We start from the raw sequence: 19,592 nt of genomic DNA, 5'->3' as shown, positions 1-19,592 counted from the left end.
AATGCTTGGGAATGCCCCCAGAAAAGGGAGAACTAATTGTACTTGAGGGAGACCAGGAAGGCTGAATAGGAGTTTTCCAGAATAAGAAACTTGGGGAAGGGATAATGAGAAGCAAGACATCCCAGGATGAGGGAAAGGTATAAAGGGTATGTATAATATTTCCAGGAAACAGTGCAAAACTCGGACTGGTTGGAACTTAATGTGCCCAGTGAAAGAGAAAGCAGGAAAGGTAGCCTGAATCTGAAGAGCCCTGTATGCCTTGCTAAGTAGTTTGAACTTTATCACGTAGGGAATAGGGAAAATCAAAGGAAGTTTTAAGCAGGGAAATGCTAAGATCACATATAAGTGATACCTCAATTCTCCTGCCTGCTAACTCTGTGACTTTGGGACACTAAATCTCTGAGCATTAGTGTCCTTGTCTGTAAAATGGGCATAACAGGGGTATCTACCTCAGAGATGATTTGAGGAGTAAAGGAACTAATGTACATAAAGCAATCAGCACAGCGCCTGGCACATAATAAGTGCTCCATAAATTTTAGTTGTTATTACCAGGAGTGTTTCTTAGAAAAGTTATTTTGTTGACAACAAAGAACATAAACAGCAGTTGGGAAAAACTTCATGGTAGGAGGTCGGCTTAAGGCGATGCTGCAATTTAATCCACTGATAAATAAGATCTTGAACTGGGATTTGGATGTGGGAGGTTAGGGAGATGAAAAGATGAAGGGTAAGTCTAGCTTAGGAGACTGGGTACATTAGGACAACCATTAGCCAAATTCAGAGATAAGAGTATCCGGAGGATAGGGATGTGGGTGCAGGAACAGATAATGAGTTCTGTTTGGAACCTGTTGAATGAAAAGTGAAGCCGCTGAGGATGGCAACCTGGAGAACATCAATATTTGAGGAGAGGCCAGAAGAATCAGCGGAGAAAACTGATTGGTCAGCAACCGCACTATCGGTGGGAACTGCGTATGCGGAGTGGAGGGCGGTGGGGGAGACACTACGATCAGCTAACCACTCGTTTATGTTCCCCAAGCCCTCTGACCAACTCCTCAACATTAAAACAATTCTATTTCCTCGTTAGTTCTTTGCTTCTTGCGTTTCGATTTTCTGCTTCTTGCAGAGAGCGCTTTTTTTTTTTCCCTTTTGCCCTCTTCTGACAGAAAGAGGGAACGGTCTAGCATCTCTCCACACGCTCATCTAGCGATCCTGAATCGCTAGGGAGGAGGGAGGAAGGAGGTGGGAGGAGGAAAATGATTTTTAACGAAAAGAAAAAGTCCGAGAACACCTCTAATAATAATAATAATTAATGTTCCCCCTCTCTATATCCTGCCACGCCGCTCTCCTGCCACCCCGATCGGGCTGACCGCGAAGTAGGACGGGAGATGTAGTCCCCATGCCCGACCAGGGTGGCACGGCTAGAGAACTCGGTTTCCCAACCCGCTCTCCAGGCGCCTGCGCAGATGGCTGCCCTGGCGAGTGGTAAACAGAGACGTCAGGCAGGGGCCGCTGCTTGGAGCAAAACAAAAGGGAAACCCGGGGGGCGGGGGGTGGGGGGTTTGATAGGGGGATTGGTGCGGGAATTCGAGAGGCTGGGGCCGCGGAGACCTGGACCCGATAAAGAGGGGGGAGAGGGGAAAGGCGGGGGGAGAGGGAGTCAGGGGAGGGGCAAGTGACGCGAGGGAGCGGGGCGTGGGGGAGGGCAGTGATCCGGGTGGAGGAAATTCAGGAGGAGTGTCCGGGGGGCAGCAACTTAAAAGGGGGAGGGAACTGCGGCTAAAGAGGCGTTCTGTGATGGGAGAAAGATTTGTGAGGGGATACGGAGCCTCAGGTTTAAAAGAGCAGGAAGCTGAGAGGTTAGGAGAAAAGTGCCTTCGCTAGGCGGAGGTTACAGGTGGTGTCTCAGAAAGAGCTCCGAGGCTGCAGCCTGTAGCAGAGAAGAGACGGAGAACTGTGTGCAAGGGACAGCTTAGGAGCAAGCATCCAGGGGTGAGGGGAAGTTCGAGACTTTCTGAGGACTGGCAGGAATGTGCCCCCTGGCCCTCGTTGCTTCCCCCCTGAGGGGAGGCATCGCTAGGGACTGTGGCAGGCTCCTCTGAACGCTGAGCGGCGGAGGTCCAACTTCACGTATGGATCCAGTAAATGAGAATTCAGCCAGAGAGGCTGCCGCGATCGTAGACCTCGATCCTGACTTCGAACCCCAGAGCCGTCCCCGCTCCTGCACCTGGCCCCTTCCCCGACCAGAGCTCGCTCCCGAGCCGTCCGAGCCGTCCGAGGTGGAGCCAGGTCTGGGAGAGAAGGTACACCCGGAGGGGCGCTCGGACGGGCGCACCCAGCCGACCCTGTTGCCCTCCAGGCTCCCAGACTCGGCAGGGGGTCCCCAGCCCGGGATCCTGGGGGCTGTAACAGGTCCTCGGAAGGGAGGCTCCCGCCGGAATGCCTGGGGAAATCAGTCATATGCAGAACTCATCAGCCAGGCCATTGAAAGCGCCCCCGAGAAGCGACTGACACTGGCCCAGATCTATGAGTGGATGGTCCGCACGGTGCCCTACTTCAAGGACAAGGGTGACAGCAACAGCTCAGCAGGATGGAAGGTAACTATGATCCCCCTCAATACCTGTCTTCTCCTGGCTCCCACCGGTCTCCTTACTTCTACTCTGCCTCCCTTTTTACACCCCTACCCCAGAGATCCACCTTCCGCTGTCAATTAGACAAGCGTTTACTTAGGACATAGTATATGCTGCTAGGTGCTTGATGCTGAAGGATCACAATGAATAAGACATTGTCCTTGCCCTGGAGAAAACTGAATTCTCTGCTCACTGCTCAACACTCCCAGCACTTTGGCTTGGGCTGCCCAAAACACTTATCCCCACAGAGAAGTCTTTATCCTATGTACAGCGGGAACTGTGTGGATTCCCTGCAGGAACCTAGCCTTCCCTCCTCCCCCATCTCCCACCCCAACACCTTTTCTCCCATTCCTGTGGGATTACTTGGATTCCCCGCTTGCCTCCCAGTACCTCAGGGTAGAAGTACTGTTCTAGGATTCTGCTACCCAAGAAGATGGAATGAAGTGGCAAAAGGTAAAGAGTGATACCCCGGTGGGAAGGAAGTGGATCTGATGCACTAAGAGAAAAAAAAGGAGGGGCTGCCTCAGTTTACCCTATATAATGCTGAGAAACTCTCCCTAGTCAGGGGCTATCCAAATTGTGGGGGGAAGTTTTCATTTGCTGTTGAGGAATATTCATGAAAAAAAATAGGGCTCTGACTTTAGAACACAAGGTTGGGGGTTCCCTTGGATTCCTATGAGGAATGTACTAGATGCTCCAAAAGCTTGTCCTGAGAAATATGGGACTCACAAAGTTAGGGAGCTTCAACTCCTACTGACGCCTTGTACTCCAGTAGGTGGTGAGACCAGCGTGCAAGGAAATACGGAAGGTTGAGTGAGCAGAGGGTCTTCTTCTAGGTATAAGAGATCGAGGGATTGAGTCTGCAGTATCCCTTGGGGTTGGGCAGAAAAGAAAGCAAGACAGCTGACTGAGACCCTTGGCACTATTTCTGGGTAGACTGCCACGCCACAGTCGCAGCTCATAAAGAGCTCCCCTCCTTGGACCCAGCCTGCACAGCTGTTTTTCTTTTCCCTTAGGTTCATTTCCCAGGGTAGAAGAAATAATGGTGAGTTGTTAGTTATGCTGTGGGAGTGTAGTCCCGCCTTAGAATTGACACTTATATTGGGTTTTTTCATTTACAAAGTAGTTAAAATTTTTAACAAAGTAGTTAAAAATCTTCACAGCAGTTCTGAGATTCCACATGTTACATATTAGGAAACTAAGGTATAGAATGGTTGGGAAACTTGCCAAAATCGATAGAATGAGGACTTCAACTCAGGTCTAACTATAAATCTTATGCTCTATCTGCTAATCCACGCTGCCATGGAATGATGGCAAAGCCAAATCAGGCCGAGTCTGGAGCCTGCAAGGGTCTCATCCCTCACTCCCTACCCCCAAGCCTGAGCTGGCTTCCCTGGTGATATGCCAAGGTTACCACCACCCCACCAGGGGGCGGCACTCACTTAGAACAAGAAGGCTTAATTTAGGTGGCTTGGGGAGCAACCAGCAGGTGCCCTCCTTCCAAGAGGTAAAAACGGTAGGCTTCTAGGGAACCAACCTCTCCAGGTAGGAGGCTGTAGGAGGTAGTAGTTCCAAGGGCTAAAGAAGAGGGGATGAGCAAATGGCACTCATGGGTACTGAGTATAGGGAAGAGAATGAGCCTTCTCAGTAGACCCAGAGTTAGAAGTTGGAAAAGCAGGGGGGAGTAAGGAGGGGGTAGAAATCATAGTGCCAGAAGTAACTGTGGCTCTTAGTTACTAAGAACCCAGGCTGGATGGACAAGTGTGATTCCCTGAAGGAACCCAAAACATTAATGCGGCCAGAGTAGTTGGAGTGCTGTTACTGCAGGGTCCCAGGGAGACAAGGAGTTCTTCGCTAGAGAGCCCTGGAGCAAGAGGCCACTTAAGAATATTTTCCCAGGCAAAGGCTCTCCTTATCTAGAGCATCTGGCTGAAACACATGAAGTGATTTCTGACTGTCCATAGCCTCAGCCTCCTAGTTGCTCCAAGGCCTTCTGGGCTCTTCCCAAGTTTCTAAACACTGAAGAGCTTCATGTGGGCGGTCAAATGCCCCTTAGTTTAGAGTTCCTATGCAGAAATTCTTGAGGAGAAGTGGGGAAAAGGAGGTAAGAAAGAGAATGGAGGTTCCTGAGGGGTGGGGTAGGGTGGAGGAGGCCCTGCGGATACAAAGGATGGTGCAACTAGCCTGGAGGAGTCAGTAGAAATAAGCTGTTCTAGGGGTTCAAGAAGCTGCCAATCTCAGCTCCCTGGGCCCCTGGAAAAAAACCTTATCTCTAGCAGAATATCAGTATCGAGGGAGGAAGGAAAAACAGAGCTTCTAGTACCCAAGGCACTCAAGAGCTGACGGAGCTTCAAGGGGAGATTCACCATTCTTCACCCAAGGGCCACCTGTCAATCAGGCAACAAATATTGATTACGTACTGGGAGCTTGGCACTCTGAGGGGGCCACTGCAGGAGGGCTGCCTACCTGGACAACATGTCCTGGCATTTACAATTGATAATACAAATTACTTGAAACTATAAACAACATAATATAGATTTTGGGAAAATTTGTGTGGAATAGATGAAAAATACTGAAGAAGAAATCTGGCTGCAGAAGTCAAGCAACCACCTTAAGAAAGCGAGAGGACTGAAGGTTGATCTTGACAAGCTAGTAGAATTGAGAGAGGGGAGCTCCTTCTCCGGACAGGGAGGGAGGGAGGGATGGGCCTGGTGTATTTGAGGCACAGGGAGAAGCCTGGCCTGAATGTAGTTGAGGGTGTGTGTCAAGGAATTGGGGGAAATCAGAAAAAAAAAAAAAAGGAATCTGCAAATCCTGTAGAGTGCCAGGGCCCAAATGCCCTGTGTGGAGTGGAGCACCAGCCAGCCTGAGGTTCCAGCCCCTCAGCCTGTTCAGAGGCCTGACTCAGGACAGGGTGGGTCTGTCCTGGGCTGCTGTTGTGCCACTGTCCTGTAAACTCCACCCAAGCTTGCACTCAAGGAAAGGGGTGGAGCTGTGGAATGCTCTTTCCCACTGGAGCCTAGTTCTTGATGAACTAGGAGTGCGTCTTCCCAATGCTTACAAGCCCCAGGCAGCCCCCAGAGAATTGGGTCGGGTAGAGGGCTGTGAGCTTTTCCGGGGGGAAGGGGGTGCAGCGCCCTGTGAATAGGTTATCTCTGGTTATCTCCCCGACCTCTGTGCAGAGAGGTCTGGCCAAGAAGCTTGTCTTCAGGTGGGAATTGTGTGTGGTCTCCTCCCCTGCCACCACCTCCCACCCCTACTGTGGCCTGTTTTCCCCTCGAATTTGACTAGCTTTGCATCTCCAGGATCGCCCACTCCCGGCCACGCCCCAGTGTCCTTTTTGACTGGACTGCCGACCACTGACCTCCCTTTCTTGTTGCCTCTGCCCCCTCCAGAATTCAATCCGCCACAACCTATCCCTGCATAGCAAGTTCATCAAGGTTCACAACGAGGCTACTGGCAAGAGCTCCTGGTGGATGCTGAATCCGGAGGGAGGCAAGAGCGGCAAGGCACCCCGCCGCCGGGCAGCCTCCATGGATAGCAGCAGCAGGCTGCTCCGGGGCCGCAGCAAAACCCCCAAGAAGAAACCAGCTGTGCTGCCAGCTCCACGTGAAGGTGCCACTCCGAGGAGCCCTGCTGGCCACTTTGCCAAGTGGTCAGGCAGCCCTTGCTCTCGAAACCGAGAGGAAGCCGATGCGTGGAGCACCTTCCGTCCACGAAGCAGTTCGAATGCCAGCACTGTCAGCACCCGGCCCTCTCCCAGGGAGCCGGAGCCTGAGGTGCTGGCGGAAGAGGAAATGCCAGCCTCAGCCAGTGGCTATGCAGGGGGTGTCCCTCCCACCCTGAAAGAAGATCTGGAGCTGTTAGATGGGCTCAATCTCACATCTCCCCACTCGCTGCTGTCTCGGAGCAGCCTCTCTGGCTTCTCTTTGCAGCATCCTGGGGTTCCAGGCCCCTTACACACCTACAGCACCTCTCTCTTCAGCCCAGCAGAGGGGCCCCTGTCAGCAGGAGAAGGGTGCTTCTCAAGCTCCCAGTCTTTGGAGGCTCTGCTCACCTCTGATACGCCACCACCTCCTGCCGATGTCCTCATGACCCAGGTAGATCCCATTCTGTCCCAGGCTCCAACACTTCTGCTGCTGGGGGGGATACCTTCCTCCAGTAAGCTAGGCACGGGGGGTGGCCTGTGTCCTAAACCCCTAGAGGCTGCAGGCCCCAGCGGTCTGGTTCCCACCCTCCCGATGATAGCACCAGCACCACCTCCAGTCATGGCGGGGGCTCCGGTCCCCAAGCCCCTGGGGGCTCCTGTGCTCACACCTCCTACTGAAGCTCCAAGCCAAGACCGAATGCCTCAGGATCTTGATCTCGACATATACATGGAGAACCTGGAGTGTGACATGGATAACATCATCAATGACCTCATGGATGGGGACGAAGGACTGGACTTCAACTTTGAGCCAGGTATGGCCCACCTTAATCATGGCAGCATCTCACAACCTATTCCTGTTCCTAAGTGTCCAGCTAGTCCTGTGATCTAGCAAGGGGGAGATTGAGAACAAGGGGTAGCTGGAAGTCCCAGGGAATTAGAGGGAGGATGTCCCATTAGAGTGGCATAGTTTCCAGATGGGACCTCCAAGGCCCCTCAGCAGTGCTCACCGCTACACGGAAGCACGGGAGAGGTGGGGGAGGGGCTGTCTCTGTTTTCCTTAATGTGGTTCTTGCTGATGGAAAGTTGTCATGCCCCCAGATGAGTCTCTGACCTTGTCCTCCGTTTTTCTGCCCACAGATCCCTGAGCCATGGTTGGAAGCTTCATTCCCTGCTTCAGAGACAGAACCAGGCGTGCCCATGTCCACTCTTTACCCTTGACCCCTCCCAGGGAATTTGGGACCCTGCTTTAGAGCTAGAGTAGGGTCTGCTCACCTGGGTACTGAGAAAATTATAAAGATATAGCTGGGGGGTGGGGAGGGAGAGGGGAGGGGAAGGGGAGAGGGTTTATTCTCACTGTGCCAATTAGGGAGCCATCCTCAGCTCCCCCCCCCCACGCATTCCCACCCCATAGATTTTGTAGCATGGGCGGGCAATACTGTTGGAAATGTGAAGTCACCAGTGGCCTTACCCCTGCCTTTGGGAGCAGGATTTTTTGTAGAGTCTTATCTGAGCTGGTCCAGGCTGGGTTGAGCCTGAGATTTTTATGCATTGGTGTGGGATTGGGGGTGTAACAGGGATCTGGAAGGGCCAAGGTATGAAGCCTGGAATGGCTGTGGCTCACCAAGCCAAATCACCCTTGGAAGACTACGGATAACAGAAAGGCTTTTTGTAAACCTTCAAAGAAATATAAACACATAATAGGGAGATGTTACACAGTGGCAAGGTGTTAGTGATGGGGAGAGTGCTTTTTTCTTTTTGGAAGGCTTTGCCGTAGTCACCTTATGCAAACACTACAGATATTATTCTTGGAAACACGGGGGAGACAGGGGAGAGAACACTAGGCCTGCAGAGAGCAGGGGGCAAGGGGAAGAGCTCCCATGAGGACCAGGTCTAGAACATGATCTGCACTGAACTAGCTTGGAGTTTCCCTGAGGAAAAGCTCAGCCAGGTGCCTTCATCCTGTCACCTTGTGCCTGGGAGTGTGTGGTGTTGGGGTGCAGCCACACTCTCTCATGACCCCCTGTGGGTTACTGCTATGGTGGGAGAGTGCAGTTGAGGGCCTGGAATGAGTCTGTGGCCTGGGAAGGGGGTGGGAGGGGGGAGAAGAGAAGGAGGGAAGGATTTAGGGTGGTAAAGTTAGGCACAGAGACCTCCCTGTTCCAGGCCCCAGACAGCTGTCCCTGCCCTTCTTCCCCTTGCCTGACTGCAGGGGTTATGGGGAAGTGTGTGTGGTGGCAGGCAGGGGGAGGGGTGGAACAGGGATAGGGGAGCTGGGGAGCTTGGCTGAGGGTCTGGGAAATGAGCAGGGATGGAGGAGAATGTAGATCAGGTTTACTAGCACCTGCTAGGGAAGGCCATCTGGGGCTCATTCTCCACCCTAGCCCCCAAAGCAGTCCCTCCCCCAGTCCTCTTTGCATTGTCCCCTCCCCCGCCCCTGCTGTGGGTTCCCATCATTTCCTGTGTCAGCGCCTGGCCTACCCAGATTGTTTCGTGTGCTAGATTGGAGTGGGGAAGTGTGTCAAATCAATAAATGAATTAATTCAATAAATGCCTATAACCAGCTCTGGTTTCTGCTGCCTCTCTGTTCCCCTGTGGATAAGGAAGGAGCGGGGATGGGGACTGCCCAGAGGCAGACTGGTGGGGGGCGGGGGAATTTCAGCCGGGGACTTGGTGGAGTATGGTGGGGGAGGGAAGATGCCCATCCCATCACCTAACCCCAGCAGGAGTAGGCGGGCTGTGATAGGCCTCCCAAGGGGAGGTCGTCTGGTTGGAAAAGACCCCACCCCCTACTCTGTCCCTCAAAGGCTTATTGTACTACACTTCGCTGCCTTTCCTCACCCCCCACCCATGTGCTTGCCCCTGCCCTCTCCTGGTCCTACGGATCCTGAGAGCCTCCACAATGCCTGGGGCAGATTTAAGCCTTGGTGTCGATATTGGGAGAAGTCTTTCTTGAAAAAAGGAACCTCACATTAAATGCCAGTGATTTCATTGCAGCTCTCACTTGGTCACTTTATTTTGTTAGCGATGTTTATCTCGCCTACTGACAAAATCCGCTCTGGTCTTCAAGACCGGAGCCCTACGAGTGGTCCCCTCTTCATCTGATCGTCCTGATGATTTGGACTGGAAAAGGAAAGGGTCAGTAAGTACAAAGGCCCCTGCAGAGAAGTTTTCTACAAACTAGGGCCAAAGGCAGGACCAAAGAGGTGAGAGGCAGGTCTTGGTCACGAATGTCGGATTTGGAAAGGAAATTCATCCCAGAGAGCCGGGGCAGAGAAGATTTCAGTAGACAGGTGGGGAAAGGAGGCTGCTGGGGCAGACCATGTTCGGTAAGGCTTACTGGGAGGTTCACGGAGGAGTCAACTGGAACGACTTTCTTGGCTTCTTGGATTCTAAGCATTTTCACTCGACTTCTCTCCAGGAGGTCACATTGTGTACGCAAGGCATCTAGGAACCAGGGAAAGTCACCCCCCCACACACACACCTCTGAGGACTAGAGAGCTTCCCTACCCATCCTGGCCCTTCCATCATTCACATGATCACTTGGAGTAACCGGGTCTAAAGCTAGGCTGAGGAGTAACCTGAAGGTGCCTAAGCTTTACTCTTTTCAGTGGGAATCGGGACACCAAGAATCCAAAAGCAGAAGATGAAGGGAAAGATGGGAATGAGGTGGTGGGGATAGGGAGATGTACTGAGAAGATGGCTGAGAAATGGCGAGGAGGGGTGAGTGAGACATGCACACTCCACCTGGTTTGAGCCAAGCACCACTCCTGAAGTGGACCTAGATTCTAGACCCCTTTACCTAGGATCTTGTGATCCTATCTGACAGACTACACCAGCCCCAGCCTATATTCTCAATTACCCAGCTGAGTCCAGTACCCTTCACATTCCTCCTTCCTCCATCATGCTGCTTACCAACAAGCTCGGGTTCTGGGTTCTTCAGGAGGGGCACAAATGCTTTGTAGGCATTCTCAAGTCTAGTTCCTGTGAATACAGTAGTGCAATACCCCTAGCCCCATCACCCAGCCTCTCCCTTCCAAAGCCCAAAATTTCAGGACCCTAATACTCAATACTACCTTGGGCTGGTGTAACTTATTTCCTCCCCTCAGGTCCATCCCTCAGCCAGGTCGGGCTAGGGGTTGGAGGCACAGAATATGCTAACTTAACCACTGTCACAGAGGCAGTGCTCTTTCTTAGGCTTGACTAGAGACAGTCAATTTGGATCTGGCCGAGGGGGCCCTATTTGAAGGATTGGATTCAAGGTCCAGCTTTGGGGCCTTGCTCTATCCCTGGGGAATGCTCCCAAGTCTCTACCTGGTGCCCCACGCTCCACCTTACAAACGTAGTAGGTGTTTCGAGCTGTAAGGAATTTGTTGGCATAGTCTCCAGGAGTCTTCATCAGAAAAAACAACTTCATTGTCCCTGTTTCATCACATAAATCGATGGTGTCTGGAGGGAGGCCACAGGGTAATCAAGGCAGGTAAGGAAGGGGAGCGGGAGTGAAAGGGGCCAGTGATCCTATCCAGAACAGGTTGAAGAAGCTTCGGGGATTCAAGGAGCTCTCTTCTTGCCAGCAGGAGAACTCGGGGGCTTGAAGTAGTAGGCTCGATGACCTTACTACTTCAGAGCCTTGGCCACGAGTCCCCTCCCCACACTCCTCACCTGTTTTAGGCAACCCCACTTTACGGCGGGCATAATGCAGCAGCAGCAGGACAGAACAGTTAATATTGGCCAGAAACTGCTGATTATCTGAGAAAAGACAGGATGAGGCATGTGGCCCTTCCCCAGTTATTCCATCCCTGTGCCCTCCACTGCGCCTCCAACACCCCCAACCCTACATATAGACTCCAGCTCTGTGATACCCCTCACCTCCATGTTTGATAAAGATGAACATGCTCTCAAGATCTTCTCACTCTTCAAAGAGAGTCTTGATACATCATGGCAGAAGGAGGGTGTCCTAGAGGCCTTGGGGAGCCAAGTGGGCCCAAAAGATCAGGGGGCTGGAGAGGCAGATGGATTACATTGACTGAGGAGGCCCAGACTGGGCAGACAGGAGAGAGCTATGGGCAGTTGTGGATAACCAACATCCCTATGGGTGGGGCCTGAAGCTGAGGGATTATGAGGTCAGAAGTGCTATGTGTGGCAGCGGGGGGTGGGGGGGGTGGGGAGGAAGGAGGCTAAGAGGAGAAGAACCTGGATGGGGTCTATAAAAATGTGTTGAAAATGGGGGCAATGACAATAACCAAAGAAAATCAGGGCAGCATGGTAAATCTTACTCTAAACTGGCCCCCAGAAAGAGTGTAGGACACCTAGAATGAAGTCTGTTTCTGGAGCAGCACTCTTTCCTAGGGAATTTGTAGAGACATTGCCACTGTGGCAGGAGCCCATGGCTCCTGTTTCATGCCCTCAGTACTGTGCCTCCCACCCTCATTGTATCCCACATTTCCCTTGCTCCCCACCCCAACAATAGACATCCTTGATGATTATCAACAGAAATTTTATTTCTCATTAGTTTCTGGAACAATTGAAGAGTAGATGGCAAGGGGGAGGGAGGGACAGCAGAAGCAATACTGTGAGGAGGAAGGGCTGGACTGGGGGAGATGAGAAACATGGATGGGGCCAAGGGGCAATTCTCAAGTAGGAGATATTAACGAGGGGGCAGTGATAGGGGTAACAAAATTCAAAATCAGCCACAGGCGGCGAGGTGAGCATTGGACCCAGGTTGGTTGGACAAGGGCAAGTTAGCACAGTTTAGGGCTCCAGGACCCTGGATTCTTGTCAGGGCCTCAGGGCTCAGGTTTCAGGGTGTAACATGGAGGAGCCCAGTAGGGGCTGTGCTGGCTGCAGGGGGAACCCCCAGGCCCTTCCCCTCCTTTGGGGGGAATCTCACTGACGTGGCAGAGCCGTTCACTGTAGTCTGGCTGCAGACTCTCCGCCAATCCCTTAGATACACCACTCCAGGCCTAAAGACAAATATCTCCAGGTCAGGGGCCTGTGCCAAGGGAACTCTCCTGATCTGCAACCACTGTGATTACAGAAGGGACACACACACTCCTGGCCCCCCAATACCACTGTTTCCATCTGCCTCAACCAATCTAGGATCAGTTCTTCTGGGTGCCTCTCTGTGTCTAGCCCATCCCCCAAATGGTCAGCCACATCCTGACTGTTAGTGCAGGCCCCTCTCCCCTCCCCTCCTTCCCCCATGCTCTGTCTAGCTGGCAGGCAGTTGGTGGCAGTTGACACATTGAAGTCTGCATATGACAGTGTTCTCACCGAGAAGTTTCCATGGTATTCAGTAACCAGATCCTCTAGGTTCTTGAGGGTAGGAATTCGGGGCATTGTCCTGAGCAGGGAGAAAGAGGGAATAGGAGCACATCAGTCACGCTCTTTTATTATCCTTCTCCCCCTTCTCCCACATGGAATGAAATGATTCTGTGTTGCCTGTGCCTGCATCTTCTTTTCATCCTCATGCCCTCTTGGGTGATCCTCTTGGGTCATTCCTTACTGTCCCGCCCTCTACTTCTGGAGACCCTGTAATAACCCTCCTCTACTATTCCCAGCACCCCCTCCCCACCTCATTTTCCTGGGATTCAGAATTCTCACCGTTCTAGCCAGCAGTACACACAGATGAGGCTCACAATCAATCCCATGGAGCCAAGAGGGATCAGCACAGCTTCCAATGCAAACAACGAAGGATTTTCTGGATTCTCAAGATTCTCTGTCAGAAAGAGGAAAGAAAAAGAGACCTAACATTTGTAGTACCCCTACTACGTGCCAACATTTAAAGCGCTAACTTGGTGCCAGACACTGTGCTAAACACTATCTGTGTATTCAATCTTCACAACTCCTGAGGGGCCAGGGAGCAATCATTATGTTCATTTTACAAACAAAGAAACAGAATCAAAGAGGTGAGTGATGTGCCCAAGGTCAAAGAGGTAGGAAGTGGCAGAGGCTGGTTTAAACCTTAGATTTGCCTGGTTCCAAAAGGCATCTTTACCACACAGGCTTTCTGGGAACACTGCAGGGAAATCTTACACATTCTGTATCCCCTTTGAATACCCCCTCAGCCTCCTTCTCAACCCACTCCCCCTACTCTAACAACACACTGATCCACACTACACAGAAAAATCCTGCTTCCTGGGAGTTGGAGTTGAACAGTGAGGGGAGATGGGCCACCAAGTTTGGGGTCTTAGTGGTAGCGAGGCAAGGCAAAAGACAATGGTGCTAGAAAGGTTGGGGTACTCGGCTCATGGGTCAGGGTGATGCGTTAGGTCCATTTTACCTTTTGAAGTATTGCTGCCCCAGTGAATTGGGTAGCTCCAGTCACTCCAATGCTGAGCACTTCCGCAAAGTGGGTTATAACGGCTCCGAACACGGAACGTGTAGAGCTTCTGTGCATCCACACTAGGCAGAGAGAAGCTATGTCTGTGGTCCACGGATTGTTCCTTGAGGAGAAAGAGAGTGAGGGAAAGATGGGTGTCTATAGAAGAAGGGAGAATGAAAACTGCTGCCCCCACTCCCATCTCACGTCATCTTCTGGTTCTTCTCAGTTTCTCCCTCCTCTCTTGACTATTAAAGTCACACTGCTACCTTCACTAACCAGAATTGAATGCTTTTGTTTACTTGCCTTTCTGGTATTGGGAAGAGTATGAGTAGGGAAACCTTAAGGAAAACTCAAAGATGAGGAGAAAGAAAGGAGTCAGAGGAGCAGGGTGGAAGGTGGGCAGGGGAACTGAGAGGCAGACAGCAGGAGCTGGGGACCAGCATTCCTATTGGCTGATTGAATCCTTTATCCCTACTTGCTCGGCCTGGGCTGCTATCCCCACTCACTCACCGTCCAGCTTTGGTCCCGGTCACTCCGGTACTGCACCAGGTGCTCCAAACAGTGGTCCAAGTATCTGTTGCTCCAGCTCAGTTCTAGCTGGAATTCACTCAGGTTGCGAAGTGTCAGGTTCTCTGGAGCCCAGGGGATCACTGGAGATATGTGTGCGTGTGTGGTCATTCCCCTGGCCTAGATAAGTCAGGATCCTGAAGGTAGTGCCCCCGAGCCCTCCTCCCTTCCCCATTCTATCCCACACCTCCTCTTTTCTGCCACGTACACTCATGGTGAAAGAACACCACTTTAAATACTCCAATACCTCACAATATCCTTTGACCTTCCTTTCCAACTTACCCAGATCCTGCAGTTTTAGCATCTGTTTGGGCTGCTTCCTGTGTTCCCGTGGGTCCTGGAGCTGGACAACAAATGTTTCATAGAGACGGATCTCCTTTTTTCCAAACCAACAGCCAGAAGTGATTCCTTCAGAGAATAGATAGTGGCCACACTCCTGGAGTTTATCATCACCATTAAAGTTCCTATACCTAGAGAAAATTTTCAAGAGAGAATAACAATGAAGTAAACTTGGGTACTCCAGATTACCACAGCCCAGCCTCGGCTCCTCTAAACTGATTTTTTTTTTCTTCTCTAAACTGATTTATGACTTACCTCACGAGAAAATAGTGGAGAGCTTAGGGTGCTGGCTACTCTCTTTCTTGGTCCCCATACAGTCTTTTCACATCTAGTCTTTCACATCACCTCCTCCTCCTGCCAGCCCCCTCCCCTCCCCGCCCGGCTACCTCCTCTCCCTTTCTCATACCCATAATGCAGAGTCAGGTTGTTGGGCTGGGGCTCAGAGCTGCTGTTCCAAGTGCAATTCATATACTCCACATTGAACACAAAACACTGAACCTCTGGGAGGGGCAGAGTGGAAACATCGAGGGTCCCAGCGGGTGTCGAAGTCAGGAAGGAGTCTAGGTTGGAGAGAAAATGAAGTGGGGGAGGGGAAGAAAAGACAAGATGGTCAGAAGCAGAAGCAGAGCGAGGCAAGGAACCCTTCCCTTGCCCTCCCTACAGTACTCTTAAATTCTGCCCGCATCCTTCTAATGCCCGGTGGCAGGTTTCAGGATTCTGTGCGACCCCTTCCCACAGCTTCCCTTCTCACCAACCTCCTCCAGTCCCAGGTTTCCCACCAATGTCTTCATTCCCATTGGGCGTGAGGAACTTTGGGTTCAGCCCCACCCCCAGCAGAGGCAGCTGGAGAAATAAGAGGGATCTGAGTGGCAACGGTGGCTTCAACATGGCGCTTACTCTTCGTTCCCTGGGTGTTGACTGTGTCAGGAACCTGGGCCCCTTACCCACTACCCCTCCCCACCCACACATTTCCTTCTGTCATAACTTCCGGTGGAAAGAACCTTAGAAACCAGGGCTTTACGGAGGGTGTGGTGAATGTCTGCTATGACACAGGCTAAATCCTCCAGGAGATTAGGTGTTAATCTAATCTGTAGGTATAACACCACCACTGTAATGTGGTGTTAAGTAGAGACTAAAGCTGGGTATCCAATATTGTCACAGACTCAAGAATCCTCAGACTACCTAGATCCTGGGAAAGATCTGTTCACTACCACCACCATTCCCAATCACCTTCTCATCTAAATTGTTTCATCCCATAGAGTGGAGGGTCTGAACCTCCCCTCATCTGATGCTAAGCTTCTTCCTTGACTCAGTTACCCTGAAACTGCTATCAAAGCTCTACTGTCTTGGGCTGGACAGAAAATTCAGTCTTGGTTCCCATGAGCACATCTATAGCTATCTTCCCTCTGACCTAATTCAAATCAGAATATCCATCCTTAGCTGTTTCCAGAGCTGGATCCCTGTGGAGACTGGCAAGGAGGTCTGACTTACAAGAAGATTTCAGAAATGAAGGAACAACAATGCTAGCTTCAAACTCCTCATCTTGCCCTGAATCTGCTTCTCTTCCTGTGTCTGTATCTCATTTAATGGTATCACCACGCTTTCAGTCACCCAAATTTGAAACCTCAAAGTCATCATCAGTTTCTCCACCTCCCTCATCCTGAGAATCCAATCAGCTCTCCTGTCCTGTGTCTCCCAGCCATGTCCTTTCTGTGGCCACAGCCACTGTGCTAAATCAGCCTTTTATTCCCTCTAGTCACCATCAGTACTAGAACCCACGAACTGGCCTCCCTTTCTGAAGGTGCCCTGATCTCAAATCCATTCTTCATTCTGTTGCCAGATGTACCTTCCCCCAAACACAGATCTGACTGGAGACTCTATTTACATAAATTGATTATTTAGTAAACATTTTATTGAGGCTTTCATATGTGCCAGGCACTGTGCTTATTTTCTAACCCATGTTAATTTTCCGTGGGTTAAAATTCCTCAGGGTTAGCTCAAATGTTACCTTCTCCAATATGTCTTCATCTCTCCAACCAGAATTAGTCTTCCCATTGATTCAACAGCATTTTGTTATTGTTACTTTTATTTGTTATTTGCTAGTTTTATTATTATTTATTTATTGTTGACTGAGATCAAATCAGTCAATTCTAAAGGAAATCAGTCAGAGTATTCATCAGAAAGACTTATGCTGAAGCTGAAACTCCAATACTTTGGCCACCTGATCTGAAAAAGTGACTCATTGGAAAAGACCCTGATGCTGGGAAAGATTGAAGGCAGGAGAAGGGGATGACAGGGGATGACAGAGGATGAGATGGTTGGATCCATCACCGACTCAATGGACATGAGTTTGAACAAGCTTTGGGAGTTGGTGATGGACAGGAAAGCCTGGCGTGCTGCAGTCCATAGGGTTGCAAAGAGTGTTGGACATCACTGAGTGACTGAACTAAACTGATTTATTATCATCTGTTACTTTTATTACAACACTCTATCTTTTCTCTAAAAGGCAATACCATTATAGAAAGAATGTGAAGAGTCAAGAAAAGTATGATATCATTTATATGTGAAATCTAAAACAATACAATAGAAAATTCCCTGGCAGTCCACTGGTTAGGGCTCCGGACTTCCTCTGCAGGGGGCACAGGTTTGATCCCTGGTCTGGTTGGGGAACTAAGATCCTGCAAGCTGCTTGGTATGGTCAAAAAAGAAAGAAAGAAAAAATACAACCAATTAGTGAATGTAACAAAAAAGAAGCAGATTCATAGATACAGAGAACAAACTAGGGGTTACCAGTTGGGAGAGGGAAAGAAGAAAGAAAGAAAGAAAGTGAAGTCGCTCAGTTGTGTACTGACTCTTTGCGACCCCATGGGCTGTAGCCTACCAGGTTCCTCTGTCCATGGGATTTTACAGGCAAGAATAGTGGAGTGGGTTGTCATTTCCTTCGCCAGGAAATCTTCCCAACCCAGGGACTGAACCCAGGTCTCCCACATTGTAGGCAGGCGCTTTACCACCTGAACCACCAGGGAAGTCCTGGGAGAGGGAAAGGAGAAGGGAAATATAGGGTAAGGGAGTAAGAGACACAAATTTATGTATAAAATGAGCTACAAGGATATATTGTACAATATGGGGAATATAGCCAATATTTTATAATAACTGTAAACTTTAAAATTGTCAATCGCTATATTGTACATCTGTAACTTATATAATATTGTACATCAAATGCAGGTCAACTTTAAAAAGCAGGAAAAAAAACAAAAAAAATTAAAAGCAGGAAAAAAAGAATAGCAACAAGATGATACAATACTTAAAAAAAGAGAGCTAGAGAGAGAGTTGAGAAAAAAAAATCCTAGTCTCAACTGTTACATAGTAGCCATATAATACAGGGCAAGTGAACTTCCATTCTGAAAATCAGCTTCCTCAACCACAAAATGGATACAATAATATCCCTAACTCAGTTTTGTTTTTTTTTTGTTTTTTTTTTTTTTGGGCTGTCGGCGGGGGGGGGGGGGGGGGGGGGGGGGGGGGCGGATTAGAGACAATGTCTGAAAAACATCTGACACTTAACAGGTGCCTCTCTCAATAGAGCAAGGATTCTTAACCTGGAGTTCATGGACCCTTAGAGGATATGTGAATAAAATTCAGGAGAGGGCCTAAGAATCTTCCTACAGAGTCAGACACGACTGAGCGATTGAAATTTCAGTTCAGTTGCTCAGTCGTGTCTGACTCTGCCGCTCCATGAACCGCAGCATGCCAGGCCTCCCTGTCCATCACCAACTCCCGGAGTTTACCCAAACTCATGTCCATTGTGTCAGTGATGCCATCCAACTATCTCATCCTCTGTTGTCCCCTTCTCCTCCTGCCCTCAATCTTTCCCAGCATCATGGTCTTTTCAAATGAGTCAGTTCTTCGCATCAGGTGGCCAAAGTATTGGAGTTTCAGCTTCAACATTAGTCCTTCCAAGGAACACCCAGGACTGATCTCCTTTAGGATGGACTGGTTGGATCTCCTTGCAGTCCAAGGGACTCTCAAGAATCTTCTCCAGGCGAGGGTGGGTTGATCTGAGAGAACAGCATCGAAACATGTATATTATCAAGTGTGAAACAGATCACCAGTCCAGGTTGGATGCATGAGACAAGTGCTCGGGGCTGGTGCACTGGGATGACCCAGAGGGATGGAATGGGGAGGGAGGTGGGAGGGGGGTTCAGGATGGGGAACACATGTAAATCCATGGCTGATTCATGTCAATTTAAGGCAAAAACCACTACAATATTGTAAAGTAATTAAAAAAAAAAAAAAGAATCGTCTCCAACACCATAGTCCAAAAGCATCAATTCTTCAGTGCTCAGCTTTCTTTATAGACCAACTCTCACATCTATACATGACCACTGGAAAAACCATAGCTTGGACTAGACGGACCTTTGCTGACAAAGTTACGTCTCTGCTTTTTAATATGCTGTCTAGGTTGGTCATAACTTTCTTTACAAGGAGTAAGCGTCTTTTAATTTCATGGCTGCAGTCACCATCTGCAGTGATTTTGGAGCCCCCAAAAATAAAGTCAGCCACTGCTTCCACTGTTTCCCCATCTATTTGCCATGAAGTGATGGGACCAGATGCCATGATCTTAGTTTTCTGAATGTTGAGCTTTAAGCCAACTTTTTCACTCTCCTCTTTCACTTTCATCAAGAGGCTCTTTAGTTCTTCTTCGCTTTCTGCCCTAAGGGTGGTGTCATCTGCATATCTGAGGTTATTGATATTTCTCCCGGCAATCTTGACTCCAGCTTGTGCTTCTTCCAGCCCAGCGTTTCTCATGATGTACTGCATATAAGTTAAATAAGCAGGGTGACAATATACAGCCTTGACGTACTCCTTTTCTTAGAAAGTATCTATTTTGTATATCTCTATGCGCATTTTTTCTGGGAAGAAGGGCCTTAGCTTCCATCAGCATTTTAAAGGGATTGCGAAACACAAGAGGTTAAGAACCTCAGTCATGGACCATAAAGACCTTGAGGGATTAGAGCCGACCTTTCAGGGTTTAACACGTGCTTTCTCATGCATATATCGTTTCTAATCTTCTCAATAGTCCCTTAAAGGA

General features: G+C 49.9%; 3 protein-coding genes across 5 annotated transcripts; 1 reads left to right on the top strand and 2 right to left on the bottom strand.

Annotated features, from left to right (window-relative positions):
- Positions 1 to 1,680: 1,680 nt before the first annotated feature.
- FOXO4 (forkhead box O4) lies at positions 1,681 to 8,835 on the top strand. Of its 2 annotated transcripts, XM_061136311.1 has the most exons (4): positions 1,681 to 2,591; positions 6,020 to 6,724; positions 6,873 to 7,085; positions 7,411 to 8,835. In XM_061136311.1, the coding sequence occupies exons 1-4, from the start codon at positions 2,127 to 2,129 to the stop codon at positions 7,489 to 7,491; spliced, it is 1,464 nt and encodes a 487-aa protein (XP_060992294.1). In that variant the 5' UTR covers positions 1,681 to 2,126; the 3' UTR covers positions 7,492 to 8,835. The 2 variants fall into 2 exon arrangements, with proteins under 2 accessions (XP_060992294.1, XP_060992292.1); XM_061136309.1 differs by having other exon boundaries at positions 6,020 to 7,085.
- Positions 8,836 to 9,263: 428 nt separating this feature from the next.
- On the bottom strand, positions 9,264 to 11,274 carry CXHXorf65 (chromosome X CXorf65 homolog). Of its 2 annotated transcripts, XM_061136598.1 has the most exons (6): positions 11,140 to 11,274; positions 10,933 to 11,019; positions 10,585 to 10,719; positions 10,186 to 10,254; positions 9,611 to 9,717; positions 9,264 to 9,393 (listed from the first exon to the last, which is right to left on the bottom strand). In XM_061136598.1, the coding sequence occupies exons 1-6, from the start codon at positions 11,162 to 11,164 to the stop codon at positions 9,292 to 9,294; spliced, it is 525 nt and encodes a 174-aa protein (XP_060992581.1). In that variant the 5' UTR covers positions 11,165 to 11,274; the 3' UTR covers positions 9,264 to 9,291. The 2 variants fall into 2 exon arrangements, with proteins under 2 accessions (XP_060992581.1, XP_060992580.1); XM_061136597.1 differs by lacking the exon at positions 9,264 to 9,393 and having other exon boundaries at positions 9,402 to 9,717; positions 10,585 to 10,692.
- Positions 11,275 to 11,750: 476 nt separating this feature from the next.
- On the bottom strand, positions 11,751 to 15,435 carry IL2RG (interleukin 2 receptor subunit gamma). The gene is made up of 8 exons (XM_061136536.1): positions 15,256 to 15,435; positions 14,907 to 15,060; positions 14,444 to 14,631; positions 14,105 to 14,244; positions 13,553 to 13,715; positions 12,874 to 12,988; positions 12,544 to 12,613; positions 11,751 to 12,233 (listed from the first exon to the last, which is right to left on the bottom strand). Exons 1-8 carry the CDS (start codon positions 15,386 to 15,388, stop codon positions 12,057 to 12,059), a joined length of 1,140 nt encoding a protein of 379 aa, XP_060992519.1. The 5' UTR covers positions 15,389 to 15,435; the 3' UTR covers positions 11,751 to 12,056.
- Positions 15,436 to 19,592: the final 4,157 nt, after the last annotated feature.

The sequence above is a fragment of the Dama dama genome, chromosome X (assembly GCF_033118175.1).
Source record: "Dama dama isolate Ldn47 chromosome X, ASM3311817v1, whole genome shotgun sequence".
NCBI lineage: Eukaryota > Metazoa > Chordata > Mammalia > Artiodactyla > Cervidae > Dama > Dama dama.
Note: the sequence above shows the minus strand (reverse complement) of the source record. Positions and strands in the feature narration are given on the sequence as shown.